General features: G+C 41.0%; 1 protein-coding gene and 1 long non-coding RNA gene across 6 annotated transcripts in view; one reads left to right on the top strand and one right to left on the bottom strand.

The window, feature by feature from the left end:
- LOC136308019 (uncharacterized) overlaps positions 1-15,543 on the top strand; it is a 172,941-nt gene extending 157,398 nt beyond the window's left edge. Inside the window, exon 3 of the long non-coding RNA XR_010726035.1 lies at positions 15,469-15,543. This is a non-coding gene — a long non-coding RNA (uncharacterized lncRNA). The remainder of the gene's footprint in view (positions 1-15,468) is intronic.
- The window catches only part of TAF5L (TATA-box binding protein associated factor 5 like), a 42,138-nt gene continuing 27,135 nt past the window's right edge, over positions 3,327-18,329 (bottom strand). For 4 of the 5 annotated variants that reach the window (XM_066235021.1, XM_066235028.1, XM_066235037.1 and 1 more), the window contains exons 4-5: positions 13,402-14,126; positions 3,327-6,153 (exon numbers count right to left, since the gene is read on the bottom strand). In XM_066235021.1, coding sequence (XP_066091118.1) covers positions 5,356-6,153; positions 13,402-14,126 — 1,523 coding nt within the window. In that variant the 3' untranslated portion in view covers positions 3,327-5,355. The remainder of the gene's footprint in view (positions 6,154-13,401; positions 14,127-18,329) is intronic. The other variant, XM_066235053.1, reaches the window with a different exon arrangement.

Raw genomic sequence — 18,329 nt, 5'->3', positions numbered from 1 at the left:
AAAAAATAGGACTCAAGGTAATTTCCCCAAAAATGGAAGAGGGAAAGAGATTGTATAAAGAAAGAAGTGTTTTTTCTGAGATTTGGTGGTAAAGAGAAAAGGAAGGAGAAATTTAGCATCCTGTAAGAACCCAAATCAAAGACCATGCAATCCTTTGCACTCCCTTCAAAAAGCAAGCCATCCCTTAAATCAATTGCACTTTACTAGTTTGACCAAAGAGGACACTCTTGAACTAGAAATCTTGTAACCCAACCCCAAACTACCAGCACTATTCATATAGAATGCAGTTTTCATCAGCAAGAAGCTATAAGTATTATAGGAAACAGAGTCTGAGGTGGTGGCACAGTGGATAGAGTATCAACCTGGAATGCTGAGGACCCAGAGTTTGAAACCCCGAGGTTGCCAGCTTGAGCATGGAATCATAGACATGACCCCATGGTTGCTGACTTGAGTAAGGGGTCACTGACTCAGCTGGAGCCACTGATCAAGGCACATATGAGAAGCAATCAATCAATAACTAAAGTGCAGCAACTACAAGTTGATGCTTCTCATCTCTGTCCCTTTCTCTTGCTAAAATAAATTAATTAATTAATGAAAATAAAGAGCCCACAGCTAGTTGAGAATGATACAATAAAATGATTATTGGACTTCAAAGATAAAGGAAAAATTCTCAATGCCTCTGGGTAAAAAGAATAACTTGTGGGCTGTCTGCATTAGTTTCCTATGGCTATCTTAACAAATTACTACAAACTTGGTGGATTCAAACAATGGACATTTATTCTCTCAGAGTTCTGGAGGCCAGAAACCTGAAATTAAGGTGTTGGCAGAGCATTGATTTCTTCTAGTGGCTCTGAGGGATAGTCTGTTCCATGTCATAGATTTGTCCAATTCTCTCCATTTCCACTGTAGCCAGTCTAGCCCATTGTCACCCTCATCTCTGCCCTGGATGACTGCAGGTCTAAACTCACTCGCACACACTTCATAGGTTCCTCACAGCTGCCAGTGATTCTGAAAAAAATCAGTAATAATTTCATTTTCTATAATGTGGCAATTAAAAGAATAAACTATGAAGATAAGTGGGCTAAATTATCTATTGTTGCACAAAGAATTACTCCAAACATTAATGGTTTAAAACAACATTTAATATCTCCCAGTTCCTGATTTGGGAATCGGGCAGACGTTGCTGGGTGCCTGTCTCGAGGTTGATCAGGAGTCCGCAATGGAGATGTCAACCAGGGCTGCAGTCTTATCTGATGGCCTGACTGTGGCAGAATCTCTATCCAGGCTCATTTGTGTGGTTGTTGGGAGGATTCAGGTCCTCACAGGCTGTAGGTTGGTGGCCATTTTCAGTTCACGGCCCAAGGGGCCCCTCCACAAGGCAGCTCACCATTTGGCAGCTGGCTTCCATCTTTCTGCTGTGCCCCACCATGCTTGGCACAGACTGGGCTCAACAAATGTTGCTTAGTTATCCTGATGTTGAAGTGTGTGTCTATGTCTTCCTGTTGCCAGTGATATCAAGGTGGGAACAGGACTGCATCACTTTTCTGTTCTACACCCTTCAATGTCTTCTATCCCACCTGGGATAAAAGCCAAATTCCAGACAGTGCCCAGAGCACTGCAATTGTCCAAATCCCTATCATGCTATTGTTCCTTACCCACAGTGCTTAGCCCAGTGGATTTCTCTGAATGTACAGGTTCTTCCCATTTGGGGATCTGGACCATTCTTTCCCCAACTCTGCCCGGTTAAATCCTATTTACCCTCCAGGTCTCAGCTTAATTATTTCTTCAGGGAGGCTTTCTCTGAATGTTAAGTCTAAATTAGATCCCATAGCATCTTATATAGCAATTGCTAGTGTTTGCAATATTTGGCATTATTTGGTTCTGGGAGGTGGTTGTTGGTACGTCCGCCTACTCCAGCGCCATCTTGTCTCTCATATTTGGCATTATTTGATTAATATCTGCCTCTCACTCTAAACTATAATGCAACCAATGGACTATATAAGTTTTGCTTACCACTGTATTTCCACCCACTATAATAACAGACACATATTTAATATAGAAATATTTTTTAGGAATATCAATCATATGAAATTATCCAATTTGTCCTTTAACGCAGTGGTCCCCAACCCCCGGGCCACAGACCAGTACCGGTTCGTGGGCCATTTGGTACCAGTTCAAAGAGAAAGAATAACTAACTTACATTATTTCTGTTTTATTTATATTTAAGTTTGAACGATGTATTGTTTTTTTAAAAATGACCAGATTCCCTCTGTTACATCCGTCTAAGACTCCCTCTTGACACTTGTCTCGGCCACGTGATACATTTATCCATCCCACCCTAAAGGCTGGTCCATGAAAATATTTTCTGACATTAAACTGGTCTGTGACCCAAAAAAGGTTGGGGACCACTGCTTTAACGGGTCAAACTGACAAGGAATATTTGCATTCCTTAAATTCTATAGTGAAGATTCTATTTACCACAAAGCAGTTTCATCTGGCTGCTATGTATGTGTTGGTAATATGATTTTGGGTGGGGGCTCAGCATAGATTTAATGGATGCTTTTCTAAAACATGTAACTGAAAGCCAAGTTAAAATAAAGACTATGTTTTTAATCCATATACTTAAATACCAATCTGGGCAATAGCAAAATGAGAAGCCTGCAAACTCACTTTTTTTTTTATACCAGCCAAGACATTTTTAATACACAAAATAAAAACAAATTAAAAGCTAGTAATCATGTTCCTTAGAGGCTGGACCTTGAATTGAAAAATTTTGGTTCCTGTTTTGTCTGTATTCTTTATTTTCCTTTATCCTAATTTTCTTTCTTTCTTTGGCCAGTCTATGATTAAATCAAAATTACAGTCATATTTTCTGAGCCTGCCAATCTAAAAAATTTCAGCTGTTTTCCCCCCACCTTCTATACATCACAGAGATTTATCACTGTGGCTCAAAATAACTAAATATTCTAAAGTTTCTTTATTCCAAAAAATAAATAATACAGCTTTTCTATACTTTCGGTATTTCAAATACAAAATGGTAACATCATCAGTCCTGTCCACATCATAGGACTGCTCTGAAGATAAAATACAACAATGCAAGAGAGCAACCGGCAGGGATAACCATCCTTTGCACACCCTTGTGGACAGAAACATATATACACACACACACACCCCTTATAATATTTCTAAGATTTTTGGGAAGTTTTGAGGGGCATTTTATAAAGTTCAACTACTCACATTAAAATTAGTTCACGAAAAAAAAAATGGTAAAAAACCCAGATCATTAAGAGTTTCAATTGAAATCACAAAGTATATACACGATCAATAATGTGAAGACTGACCAACCTGGTACATTCATGTTTAATCAAAGAAATCCTATGTTAAAAATAAATATAAAAACCTTCCAAATCAGCAATATTCCCACTTCTGAGAATAATTCAGACCAATTTATGAATTTCATCATTTCTAGCAATACACCAATCAAACTTAAGAATTCAATTATAGATAAGAATACATTTGAATTCCAAGCTTCTCCTATTAACCACATGGAAGGGGACACTGCCAAAGGATCCTTTTTACAATGTCTCAAATATATATTTTTATCTATAAGAAACATTTCCTATTATTTAGTACCTTAGGCTCAAGTAAAAAAGATTTTTGGCACAGAATTCCAGAGTCCTCTCATTTAATTTCCTGATAATTCTGGTGTCCTTGCCAGAAAATGATGAATCAAAGTACATTTTTAAAGTTCTGGCATCATTTAAATCTTTGAATGAATCTGTTATCTGGAATTGTTTGATAAATAAGTTTGAGTTAATTAAATAACACAGTCCTTATGCCCGTTAGTGATTTCATAATAGGGTCTTTAAAGAAAACTGGAAGAAGAATCTTACATGGCAAAAGATATGCTGTCTCTGGTAAGCAACTGGCAATCTTGGATATATCAACAGTATTAAATGCTATCAATAATCCATGAGAATGCCAAGGAATCATGATTCTAAGTGAGCTGAACAAAATACAGAAGCAGGTAAGAATGTACCTCCTTTTGGCTAGGCTGGCCTACATAACTAGCTGTTACCCTGAAGAGAGGTGAGCTGCCTGTCACCACAGGAAGGGCCACACACCCACCTCTCCTCACAGTTTAAATGAGATGCCAACACCTTTTTTTTTTTTTGAAACTAAATACATTTTAATAGAAAACAAAATACAAAATAATCCTTTTCAGAAAACAGAAATATTTAATCCTTTTTCCACAAATTAGAACTCGCCTTATCCTCAAAGCATAGTTTTATATGCGTGCATATGTACTTACAATTTGTTTCACAAAGTGTTTGTTGAACTGCCGCTGCAATGCAGGAGGTGGGAGCCAATGATCTCAAAGAAAGACCAAAAAGCCACCCTCTGAATAAATGCTCATTGTGTAATTCAACATTTTCTAATTCTATCTTTGACTTATCACCTCAAATCATTTCTTTATGACAATCTGTCCTTTCAGGGGAGAGAATTGTTCCCAGAAGTGCAGCCATGACAAGACTCTTCCCCACCATCATCCAGAGCCCAGGGCTTCTCACTCAGATCCACCCACCCACTGCTAGCAACATGTCCAAGGGTGTAACCAATGTGTCCCCTGGAATCTTCCCTTTCTCACAGTACACTGTGCTACCAGATTCTCTGAATTCCCTGAACCTCAAAATACCGAGTATCACAGCCAGTGCCAGGAGTCAGACCTGAAGGATGAGAGCAGAGAAGGCCCTGCCAGTGCTAGGTTTCCTCTTCTCAATAATAATTACTATAATTTTAATAACAATAATAAAAAATCCTGTTCTCTGTAATTACGGGAAAGGAAAGACTTTCTCCAGGATGATCCTTGCCCCTCTTCCTTGTCCCCCGCCCTGCATTCTAACACCAGTGAAGATCCCCTTCCGCCTGGTGACTGATGACACGTGACCCTGCAGCATGGCTCCCCCTGGGAGCCCCTGCAGCTGTCCTCGGACAAGCGCAGCACCTGGCCAAGTCAGCACATCGTGATTTCACAAAGGGGAAAAGGAGACAGACATGAAGGTGCTCGCACAAAGACACAGCAGGATCTTTGTAAGAGCTTGCCATCTGACCTCCAGAGCATCTCCATTCGTGATCTCAGGTACACTAATCACCACCTGTGCGCCCCCCCCCCACTGGTCCTTCGACACGTGGGGGCTGAGGGAAGGGGTGACATGCTCAGGATGTCTGCATGGGAGACGGGGAGAAGTGGGGAGTCTTTCACAGTCAGTCAGTGATTCCATCATAAGACTTGCGACCTGGAGGCTCTGCTCCACTGCTGCCCCAGTCCGTTAAAAGAACAAAAAAAAAAAAAAATCAATGTTCCTGATTTTCTTGTGTGATTCCAGTCACTAGGAGAAGGTTGCAGGCCATGAACTGCACACTGAGCACGTTGCTCACCTGCCCGGTGTACACACCCACGAGCTCACCAGAGGAGCCGTCAGCTGCCGCGCTGCAGTAGGTGTTCCTAATGTCCCAGACGCGCACTGAGTTATCCATGGACGCAGAGGCGACCAAGCTGCTGTCTGGACTGAAGGTGAGGCTAGTGATATTGTCCGTGTGGCCTCTCAACTCTTTGTAAAGGGTCCCAGAGGCCAAGTCCCATAACTTCAACCGTTGGTCCTCACCAGCGGATGCCAGGTACTTACCGTTGGGAGAAAAGGCAAGAGCAAGCACAGGGCCACGGTGGCCCGTGAAGAGCCTCACCGAGTTCCCCTGCTGAGCACTCCATAGCCGGACAGTCTTGTCGGTTGAGCCTGTAGCCAAGTAGTTTGAATTAGGATGGAATCTAACACAGTCCACATCTGCCAGGTGTCCTGCATATATCCTCAGTGGGTACGTCCGATCAAATGACCACAGCCTTGCGGTGCGGTCATGGGACCCGCTGGCGAAGTACAGGCTATATGGGCTGATGTCCAGGTCCCAGACAGGGTAGGCATGTCCTTGGTACAACACAGTGTTGGTGAAACTCCCGAGGTCCCAGTACCTGATGGACATGTCTTCGGAACAAGAGAGCAACCCTGAGCTGTCGGCGAGGAACCGTGTGCTGTACACTGGTCCACAGTGTCCCCGTAGGACCTTCATCTCGGTGCCCACACTGTCATCCTCGTCATCCTGTGACATCGGCGGGGGAAAGGGGTGCAGAGGAGACACGTAAGAAAAAAGTGTTTAGTGGTCTGCATGGACACTACTTGGAAAATAGCATCTGCCTGGTAAATGACAGTTGTCTTGTTGCCCTTAGGGTGACCCCAGGAAAACAGCTCATAACAGTGTAACTGAATAAAAAGTCCCTTAAGCTTACAAATGGCTTTCCTTAAATTCAAGAATAAATCAAATCAAAAGATACAGAGATGCAGGCTTGCATGACTGTGTACCTTATTCTTAGGTTGAAGATAACAGATTTTAAAAGCTGATTCAAAGTGAACCTATGGTAACTTCCATTGTTAACTCTGCCATTCAAAAAGATTTACTTTTGAACTTACATTCAGTTCTTAGATTCTTTTATTCTACGAGCGTGTCAGGGTTAGCTGCTTTATAAGCCACATTACTCCCCATTTCTTGTCCACTAAGACATATCCTGACGTGTTCAGTGGTCCCATGACTGGGGTCAATGATTAAGGCAGCCTGGTCTCAATTCATGATTAATACAGAAACATCATAGGAGTTTAGCCAAAATAAAACCGGACATATCAGAATGGTAAGCCAGAAGGGTATAGTTATAAATAAATTACAATCAACACCCTGTGACTAGGCCTAAACTGCTGGTGTCCAAAAAAATAAAGAAAGATGAAGTTAGAAAATTGTGACGTTCTAGAGGGTCTCAAACATTTTCCCAAAGTAACAAAACAAGGCCTGGGTTCAGAACTGCTTTAAAGCCAACTGACTCATGTGATTCTTAGAAATATTCCTTGTCTGGGGACAGAAGAGAAGACAGCTGCTCAGGGTACTGGGAGAGTAAGTCCCCTTCCTCATCCTCTTCTCCACAAGTACATTATCTGTGTTCAAAATCCATGTCCCTTCTTTCTCTCACAGGCAAGCTCCTTAAAACTACAGCTGTCTCTATCCTGGAACTCATAAATTAAAATGAGTTTTCATTAAATGCTAGAAGAATGAGGAGTAAGATGAAGATTCTTAAACCAACTGGCTTTGTTGGCTTAGAAATATCTTTGTAAGCTTCAGGTTCTTGCACAGGAAAAAGGCATCCTTTTAACTTTTTGAAAACCATTAAATTCAAAGTAAAACAAACTCCTCCAATGTGTACACATTTGAGAAAGGAGAAAATAAACATGACTGTACATGAATATTCAAAGTGGCTATTCCAGACACTCAACATTAAAAATACATAAGCTTTTGGGAGCTTAATGTTCGACTGTTACCAGAATATTAGTAATTTTCCTTTCCAAAGAGGTTATTTCAACACTTTACAATTTCAAGAAAGACTACACCAGAAAGTCAATTTGAGAATTGTGGTAGCAAGACCTACCCTGAGTAGACTACACAAAGATCATTTGAAAGTTGATGGTTGAATAGAGTACAGTACTATCTTATATAGTCTTCATTTGGAACAGGGTGTTGTAGAAGTGATCATTGCCCCCTTAGTGGGGACCAAAATGGCATGCTCGGAGATGGGGAGAGTGCACCAGGAGTCAAGTTGGGACGCTCCAAGTGTCTTGATGACTGTTGTCTTGAACCCATGGAAAAGTGTCTGGCTGATTCAACAGACCAAGAACTGACAAAATCAGATGCTCCTGCTAGCTATCACTATCAGCTCTTTGCGAAGACCACAGCTTAAATAACCAGCCACGTCTTCTTCTGTGGCTCAACTCAGTCCCACAGGCCTCAGCACCATCAAGATGAAACCCAAACAAGCAGCTGACTCACACATGCCCAGCCCCAGTCTTCCCTCTCTCGTTCCTCTAGTCCAGGCATGGTCAACCTTTTTATACCTACCGCCCACTTTTGTATCTCTGTCAGTAGTAACATTTTCTAACCGCCCACTGGTTCCACAGTAATGGTGATTTATAAAGTAGGAAAGTAACTTTTCTTTATAAAATTTATAAAGCAGAGTTACAGGAAGTTAAAGCATATAATAATAATTACTTACCAAGTACTTTATGTCGATTTTCGCTAAGTTTGGCAGAATAAATCTTTATAAAACAACTTACTATAGTTAAGTCTATCTTTTTATTTATAGTTTGATTGCTCCGCTACAGCCCACCATGAAAGCTGGAACGCCCACTAGTGGGCGGTAGGGACCAGGTGGACTACCACTGCTCTAATCTAACAGGACGACACTCCAAAATTCCCTACAACTGAGCCACTCACAGCAAATGCTCATGCATCCCAAATAGGAATTTTTGCATGTTTTTTTAATTCATTGATTTAAGAGAGAAGGAGGGAGAGGGGGAGGGAAGGAGGGAGAGAGAGAGAAACATCGATTTGTGGTTCTGCTTATTTATACATGCACTGGTTGACCCTTGTACATGCCTTGACTGGGGATCAAATCTGTAACCCTGGCATACTGGGACAAAGTTCTAACCAACTGAGCCATCCAGACTGGGCCCAAATAGGAATTTTTAATAATTTAAAATTTTTGTTTATTGATTTCAGAGAGAGAAGAAGACAGAAACATCAATCCATTCCTGTGTGTGCCCTGACAAGGGATCGAACCTGCAACTTTTGTGCTTCAGGACAATGCTCCAACTAACTGAGCTACCCGGTCAGGGCCCAAATAGGAATTTTTAATACATAAAGTATATTTGTGTAATAATAAACTATAAAACATACATTATAAAACATGCATAAAAAAGAAATTTAAAAAGAATAAGAAATGAAGGCACAGCTGAGAAACAATCAATGAACAATTAAAGAGAAGCAACTACGAGTTGACGCTTTTCACCCTCTCCCTCTCTAGCCCCCCCAAAATAAACAAATAAAATATTTTAAAAAATAAGAAAATAAAGTATAAACAGATCTTTAAATATGGTCTGACACACGCCTGCACTGTAGTTTGCTGACCCCTGCTTTAAACCCTGTAGTCCCTAAAATCTCAGGCTAGTGATGGATGTCTACCCCTGGACTGGGGGCTCCATGTGCTTAGCTCACACTCCAGTCACTCCCAGGTCAGTAGTGCTTTGGGGGTCTGGGATTTAGCTTTGGGTTGTTTTCCAATTAGCTGCCAGTGGAACAGAAAAAAATTAAGTGTGGCTGGGTTTGGGAGTGAGTTAAGACTTGGAAACAAGCGTGGTGCTGCTTCCACATGAGAGACAACAGTTGCCTGAACAAGATCAGAGATGGTGGTGTGGCCAGTGTGACTGGACATGTGCTCAAGTGTAAAATACACACCAGATTCCCAAGACTTGGGGCAAAAAGGAGCGAGAATATTTCATTAATAATTTTTTCTATTGCTTATATATTAAATGATCATATTTTTGCCATACTGGATGGATTAAATAAAATACATTACTAAAATTAACTATTTGTTTTTATTTTTTTAATGTGGCTACTAGCAAAATTTAAATTACACATATGGCTTGCATTATAGTCCCATTGGTCAACACAAAGACATAAATGACAGTTTTATATATAAATTACAGAACTAAATATTGACAAGACTGAATTCTTTACTTTTCAAACTTAAAGATTACCAGATTGTATGGATATACCACATTGTGTTTACTCAAGAATCAGCTGATGGACATTTGGGCTGTTTCCATTTTTTGAATATATAAATAATGTCTTTATGAACATTTGTGAACAAGTTTTTGTGTGAACATGTTTTCAATTCTTTTGGTTATATACATAGAAGTGGAATTGCTGGGTCTGATCACTGTTTTAAATGCCTACTGTTAAAATTTTTTTTTTCTTTTAATACTTTTTATTTATTCATTTTTTTTAGAAAGGAGAGAGAGAGGAAGAGAGAGAAAAAAATGAGGGAAGGAGCAGGAAGCATCAACTCCCATATGTGCCTTGACCAGGCAAACCCAGGATTTCGAACCAGCGACCTCAGCATTTCCAGGTCGACGCTTTATCCACTGCGCCACCACAGGTCAGGCTGTTAAAATATTTTATCCACTACTTTCTGCAACAGTTATTGCTTCACAAAGATTAAAGCAGAGATTGCAAACTGGCTTTTTAATTAGGTTTGCATGGTGCATTCATACTTCCTACCATCTGTTTGGTCCAAGTGGCTTCACAATTTACTCGCTTGGCCTCTACAGGTATGTGAGTCTGTGGCCTTTTCATTAAGAGTCTTAATTTTAATTGTGAATTCTTCAAGGAAAAAAAGAAAGTCTAAGTTCTCATTAAGAAACATTAAAAAAACAACTTCTAGAATTAATTTATACCTTGCTTAATCACAGAATGTGTCTTGACAGAAACCAAAAGAAAACTCCCCCAAACTGATGTGATAAAATGGGAGGGGGTATAGAAACCTCAAACAGAAAACACCTCAAAGACAGACTAGGAGGATCTCAACTTTGAGTGGATCTCTCTAAAATGTTTTTTTTTTATTGCACATGTATTGAATTATCAAATTTCTCTGTTCTTTGGAGACAGTTCTAGCCTCTTGGGGGTCTTCACATGCAACTGAGGATACAGCCCTAATTTTATTTCTCTGTAAATAAACTTTACAGAGTTAACTTTCCCTGAGAGACCGCATAAATGCTGAGGGCTGGAATGTTTTGATCACATCACCACTGAAAATCAGATAGCTGTGCTTCAACTTGCTTTGGAGGGAAAATTCTCTGTGTGGGATTAGAAAATTAAGGAATTAAATAAAAAACCCACGAGTTAATTTCCAGCTGCTTCTAGGATATCAAGCTACCCTGGCTGGGTAGCTCAATTGGTTAGAGTTATTCCAATATGCCAAAGTTGTGGCTTTGATCCCTGGTCAGGGCATATACAAGATGTTTCTCTCTCTCCCACACTTTCTCTCTCTCTCTAAAATCAATCAACAAAATAATAATAATAATTTGATATCTCAACTTTTAGCTCTAAAGTTTAAAATGAAATTTGTTGTCTTTACTACTTTCAATTAATGGTCAATAAACCAGAAAGTTACTTAAACCAACAGCTAACTGCTCCCCTTGTGTCCTTTGTTCTCTTTCAGGTGGACAGTTCCTCCACCAACCACTCCATTGTGCAAGCCTGAGACACAGATGTCATCCTTGATCTTCCTCCCCTCAGTCCCTCCATTAGTCCAGTAAACGAGCTCTTGTCTAACCCATCCACTGCATTTCTGTCCACTGTCACTACCCTAGTCTGGGCTACTATAATTTCCTGGAGAGCGGCACCATAGTTTCCTCCAACTCCAGCCATTCCGAGTTTCTTTCATTTCCTGGAATTCATCAAGCTATTCTTCACCTTCAGAGAACAAGTCATACAGCCAGGGGAAAATCTTAAAATTTATTTTAGTCTAATGTTTTTTTCCATCTTTGTATCTATCTTTCTTTGCTGTCTTCCCTTATATTAACTTTTTTTTTTTAATTTTTATTTATTTATTCATTTTTTAGAGAGGAGGGGGGAGATAGATAGAGAGAGAGAGAGATTGAGAGAGAGAGAGAAGGGGGAGGAGCAGGAAGCATCAACTCCCATATGTGCCTTGACCAGGCAAGCCCAGGGTTTTGAACCGGCAACCTCAGTGTTTCTAGGTTGACGCTTTATCCACTGCGCCACCACAGGTCAGGCTATATTAACTTTTAATGCCTAGAATATTCCCAAGCTCAGTATCATTTGAGCTTGTCAGTAGAAATAAAATTTCCTGTATTTACAGAGAAATAAAATTAGGGCTGTATCCTCAGTTGCATGTGAAGACCCCCAAGAGACTAGAACTGTCTCCAAAGAACAGAGAAATTTGATAATTCAATACATGTGCAATAAAAAAAACATTTTAGAGAGTGCCATAAAATTCTAGAAATCAAAGTTTATTCATTGGAATTTAGACTCTTTCCTCATGACAAGCTCCATGAATTGTATTGCTCAGTTGTAAGAAACAAACATTCAAAGGCCATACTATACTAACTGAAAGGTAAGAGAACAGGAATAGAAAAAAAGAGCTTAACTTGTACATCACATATATATATCCCCCCCCCCCCCCCCCCCAGTGAGAGGAAGGGAGGCAGAGAGACAGACTCCTGCATGCACCCTGACCAGGATTCACTGGGCAAGCCCACTAGGAGGCAATGCTCTGCCCATCTGGGGTCTTGCTCTGTTGCTCAGAGTCATTTTTTAGCACCTGAGACAGAGGTCATGGAGCCATCCTCACCACCAGAGGCCAACTCACTCAAACCAACTGAGCCATGGCCATGGAAGGGGAAGAGAGAGAAAGAGAGAGGGAGAGGGGAGAGAGACAGAGAGGGGGGGGGAGGGAGAGGTGAAGAAGCAGATGGTTGCTTCTCCTGTGTGCCCTGACAGGGAATCGAACCCAGGACATCTATATGCTGGGCCAGTGCTCTACCACTGAGCCAACCAGCCAGAGCCTACATCCAATATTCTTGATATCCTAGAAGCAGCTGGAAATTAACTCGTGGGTTTTTTATTTAATTCCTTAATTTTCTAATCCCACACAGAGAATTTTCCCTCCAAAGCAAGTTGAAGCACAGCTATCTGATTTTCAGTGGTGATGTGATCAAAACATTCCAGCCCTCAGCATTTATGCGGTCTCTCAGGGAAAGTTAACTCTGTAAAGTTCAAGTTCTATCTCCCTGCACCCAGTGATTCTCAGTGACCTGACACTCAAGCCACTCAGCCTACCCCTTTCAATGACCATCCCCAAACAGAGCAAACAAGATCATTACACTGACTGATGGGTGAAATGTCAACTATGCTTTCTGTCCTTTTCAGAACAAGGTGTGGACCACTATGGGGCACGTGATGCTAGAGGACTCCTGCTGACTCAGAAAGGCTGTGCACCCCTTGTAGGTGCACAGAAACTGGGCTTCTCGCTTATTTTGATGGGACTGGGAAATGGCACACTATTTATCCCAAATGAAAATGCAGACCCCTTCTGACCCGGGAATCTTACTTGTAATTGTTAACGTTCACATGTCCATGCACTTACTGCAAATCTCAGTATTAGCTCAAGGCCTTTAATTAGGCTTAGCAATGTTATCCACATTTCAGATGGTAGTAAATTCTGACCATCATTAGTAATGTTCAGTTAATGTTAAAAATTGTTTTCCTCTTTTCCGAGATTAGGCATGATCAGGACATCCATGCCTACAGCTTAAATGGCATTAGTCTGGCTTTAACTATAGGTTGAGGGAAATGAAGTTCATTTTCCATAAGATCAGCCACATCTGGAAAAAAATATTCTAAGCAAATTAGCAAGGCAGATGTAGGGAAGAAAAACAATATTCATACCTCCTCTTCCAGAACATCACAAGCCAAGTGGATGCGGGACACGTCTACTTGATGGGGTTCTGATTTTAACTTCTTGGATCGTAAACTCCATAGTTTGATACAGGAGTTGTCAAACCCAGCAGCAAGCAGCTTGCTGTCTGGGGAGATTTCTGCCGTGTTCAGCAGCTGCTCTGTGTTATAGAAGGCATAGAAACAGATGGTGGTGAGGGAGGGAGGGCCATCCTTGACACGCTTAATGCTCTCCTGCAAGACCTCCAGCGCAGCCTCGTTCTGCAGAATCGGAGCAGGCATGTCGGCAGGCTCTAAGCCGTTGCCCTCACTTCGTGAGGAGCTACCGCTGGCATAGAGTTGGTAATCTGTTCTCTTGGCAGGCTGCACATCAAGATGGATATGCAAGGTGAGGACTTTGCACAAGGCCGTGTTGTTGTCACTTTGGAGGTAGCGGATAAGGTAGTTGTAACTGTCTTCTTGGAGACGGACCACGTACTTGTTATCTAGGAATGCTCGAAGCTTAAAGTTAGACAGGATGTCCTGGACAGTCTGTGTGGTCTGTAGCTGCTCAATGACATCCTTCTGGCTGGCATTCTGCAGAAACATCCCATGGAAGCGACTGTAAAAACTTTCCACCATGCTCTTCGGACTGTTCTGGACCAGGTTGAGATGGAGGTAGACAAAGAGAGGATAGAGGAGAGGCATCACTTCATGGCTATGCTGGGAATCAGAATCTATAACGGAAAAAAGTGAGGACTTTATAATCAGTATAATCTCCAAGAACAATGTCACATTCCTGGGGGGCCCACTATCACACAACACTTTCTTGTCAGGATCCTATTTTCTGAGTCTAGTGATGGAAATATAGTGTGTCCGTAAAGTCATGGTGCACTTTTGACCAGTCATAGGAAAGCAACAAAAGATGATAGAAACGTGAAATCTGCACCAAATAAAAGGAAAACTCCCAGTTTCATACCTATTCAGTGCAGTTCAATGTGGCCTCACACACAGATATTTTAGGGCTCCTTAGGTAGCTATCCTGTATAGCCTCTACAGACTCATCACTGACTGATGGCCAACCAGAATAGGGTTTCTCCACCAAACTGCCGGTTTCTTTCAACTGCTTATCCCACCGAGTAATGTTATTCCTATGTGGTGGCGCTTCATTATAAATGCGCCGATAGATATTCACGTTGCACTTTGGTCATGGATTCGAATTTAGTGAGCCACAGAACACACTAAACTTTCCTCTGTACCGTCCACATCTTGAATGGCATGGCCATGGGCTGCTCCGCTGTATACACAGTGTTACATCATCATCTGCACATGCTGCCACATCATCCTACAGAAACTGGGAGGGTTTTCCTTTTATTTGGTGCAATTTCACATTTTTATCGTCTTTTGTTGCTTTCCTGTGACTGGTCAAAAGTGCACCATGGCATCGCCCCCTGGTGGGCAGAGCATCGCCCCCTGGTGGGCGTGCCGGGTGGATCCCGGTCGGGCGCATGCGGGAGTCTGTCTGACTGTCTCTCCCTGTTTCCAGCTTCAGAAAAATGAAAAAAAAAAAAAAAAAAAGTGCACCATGACTACGGACACAAAAGTCCAGGCTTTTGACTGAAGAAGGAAGAACATAGGCTCTGAAGTCCAGCAAATGTGGTTGGTGAAGTTGGCCACAAATCAGGAATTTGATGCCCAGAGAGGTTAAGTGACTAGCCCAAGTTCTTACAACAATTCAGTAGCTTCTATCCAGATCTTCAAGGTTCAGTATTTTCCCCAATACATTAGTGTTTCTAAAATTGGGAAACTCAGACCTCTGGAGATGTCTGCAGATATATTCTTGGAAGGGTATGTATGAGTTCTTTAGAAAAACTTTTTAACTAGATGATAATTAAAACACAATGAACACAAGTATATTCAGACTTATCTGGAAGGCCATTTAGCAAATAAGTATTGACATATGAATTTTGGTGCTCTATTTTGTTTTGTGATTACTGTTGGCATTCATAATCTGCAGGAATATCAGATATCAAATGTCGGGAGCCGATCAACGACTGCTGGCTGACAAGGTCACAGCAGAGAAGATCCACAACTGCTGGCTGACAAGGTCACAGCAGGAGAAGACCCACAACTGCTGGCTGACAAGGACACAGCAGAAGATCAAAAACTGCTGATTGACAAAGTCACCGCATTGAAGACCAATGGTTGCGGGTTGACAAAGTCACCGCAAAGGAAAGGCACAACGATACTTCCCCCTTTGACCTTTTTGAATTAATCTGGCCTTATATCCCCCCTTTTCTGGGTGTGTGCTATTATTTATGGCACAGGGATAATAGTACCGTGCTTTCCCTGTAGATTCGTAGTAATTTCTTTGGAAATGAGACAGAAAGTGTAAGTTCCACAGAAAAGCCCTTGAACTGGGCTCATAAACATAAGAGGCTGGCTATGATATCCTTCGTAAAGGGTTAAGTTTGTAGGAGAATTTCTTCTTATTAATCATGTTAGAAAGAATAAAGTTAGAACTTAACTAGTGTATGAATATAGTAAATAAATAAAATTTGACTAGACAATAGAATCTTAGGTAAGGTGTAGTGGAGTGGCCCGTTGCGTGGCCTTGGATAGGAGCACAGCCGGCAAGTAAAGAATGTTTTGATAAGAGACTTGTTTTGTGACTGAAGGCAGTTGCTGGGCTTTTTCTCAGTAAAACATTCTCATGAGATTTTTGTATTTTCCAAGAATAAGGAGAGGAATGTGGTGGGATCCATAGCAGCAATAGCAATTAATGCCTTCTGATATTATGTTGCTACTAAGCTATCTTGCAGGTGCACTCTATGTATCTTTAAGCAAAAATTACTCTTGATGCTATGCCAGTTTCTGAATAAGCAAGCCTTTTGAAGTTTTGTGAGAAAAATTAGAACACTGCATGAACTCAGGGCCATTTGCCTGAGCAAGCGGTGGTCCTTTGCTAGTCCTTGATGATTTCGTCTGCTAATCTCTCTCTGCGCCCTTGACTCACAACAACAGTAAGGTAGAGTTATTAATTAGTACTAATCTTTTAGAAGTTTGTACCAATATTGTTATTGCTATTCAAGTTATTGTATAATTGTACTTTGAATAACTTACCACCTGATTTGTAGCTTATAGATATGAATTAACTGTTATCTGGAAATATGTAACCATAGTGAAACAAAATACCATGTGATTGTAACTTAGTGTGTGTGCATAAAAAGAAAGCTAGACCAGCATTTGGCAGAGATGCCTGGCAGTAAATGCTAACGAGAGAATGAGAAAGAAAAGAATTCGGCTCTCTCACTCAATTCGTGCTGACGCCGTCTCTTCCTGTGGGACCCCTGGATTCCCCCCGGGGCTGGACCCCGGCAATCAAAGTACTTATTTTAGTAGGTTCATTAACATGCCTGGCTACCCAGGCTGGCATATCCTAATGTTAAGATGACAACATTCATTCTTAATTGTCCTGTCAGTATACTCATTTTGATTTTGTTGGTTAAACAGTAAAACTTCTCTTTTGCAGTGATCAGTTACAAACCAGACATTTTCATGTCATTAAGCCTAAACCATTTGCCAATTTCAGACTTGAACACCATGACAAAGAATATTCAAAAGAGTGTACAGCTTTGTCATGGGCCAATGAGAAAAGCTCAGAGGTGCGTCTAACACCTACATCAGCAGCAGAGAGCAGGGCCACTGCAGGACACAGGTGCCTCAGGAGAGCTGAATGGAACCAGCCTGTGTCACCGCCATCAGCACCATCCCTGTGCCCACACGGAGCAGCCAATTAATTCCGGCAAAATCCATCCATTACACTCACTCACTGTTAATTTGAACTTTATTGCTTTTGTGGTTTTTGCTTATACTTTATTTGTAAGTTTAGGTTTCATTCAGAAATATAGTAAGCATAAAGGTTTTATATCTAATGTAATGTTTGTACACCTAGCACTTCTGCTAGTATTTTTTTTGGAAAAGAAACACACACATGGCTCAAGATTTAGGAACACTGCATTAGGGAATCTTGCCTCCCTAATTTGATGATAAATGTTACCACCATGCTATCTCTGCTTAATACCTTATTTCACTTTATCATAGGTGAATTAATTATCTTTATTATATGAGGCTTAAGTGTCTGTTTGTTGCCGATAGCTTATTGGTTGCTTGCATAACTATACTAGCCAATGGGGTGAAGTTGCCACGGCATTCAAATAGTCCTGCCTTCTGGCATGCCACCTCACAAACTGAGGTTAAAGATTGGAGCAATTATTATGCTGTTAAGAAATCTTAATACCAGAAGGGGTCTTTGCAATGGTACAAGACTAGAGGTTCTCCAATTGAAAAATAATGTCATAATAGCTAAATTTTTGACCGGCTCCTCTAAAGGTGAAATACATGTAATTCCAAGAATTGATTTGGCTCCATCTCAAACAGGGTTGCCATTTCAATTGAGACGTAGACAACTTCCTGTAAAACTTGCCTTTGCTATGACCATCAATAAACCTCAGGGCCAAACGCTTAAGTGTGTTGGCATTTTTTTACCTGAGCCTGCATTTGGACACGGTCAACTTTATGTTGCCTGTTCAAGAGTTCGTGAAAGAACGGACGTAAAAATTAAAAATAATTGATGGTCCTCTGCAAGGCGAGCTTAAAAATGATGGAAAGATCTACACAAGAAATGTTGTGTACAAAGAGATCTTTGACATGTGAATTAACATTTTATTATTTAAATCACCTTTATTTATTGAGCTAGTGGTGGCTCTTAAGAAATGTACCGCCAGTGGTTTCCTTCATTGCACTCTACTTTAAGCAATTAAGCAAGTAGAAGGGGGAAACCCCATGGGGCAGTAAGCAAAGGGGCGTCCTCGCCGCCTGCCCTGGGTAATTCAGTTTGAATTAGCAGACACCTTTGCACAAATCATTTTAATTACAAT

The sequence above is a fragment of the Saccopteryx bilineata genome, chromosome 1 (genome assembly GCF_036850765.1).
Source record: "Saccopteryx bilineata isolate mSacBil1 chromosome 1, mSacBil1_pri_phased_curated, whole genome shotgun sequence".
Lineage (NCBI taxonomy): Eukaryota > Metazoa > Chordata > Mammalia > Chiroptera > Emballonuridae > Saccopteryx > Saccopteryx bilineata.
Note: the sequence above shows the minus strand (reverse complement) of the source record. Positions and strands in the feature narration are given on the sequence as shown.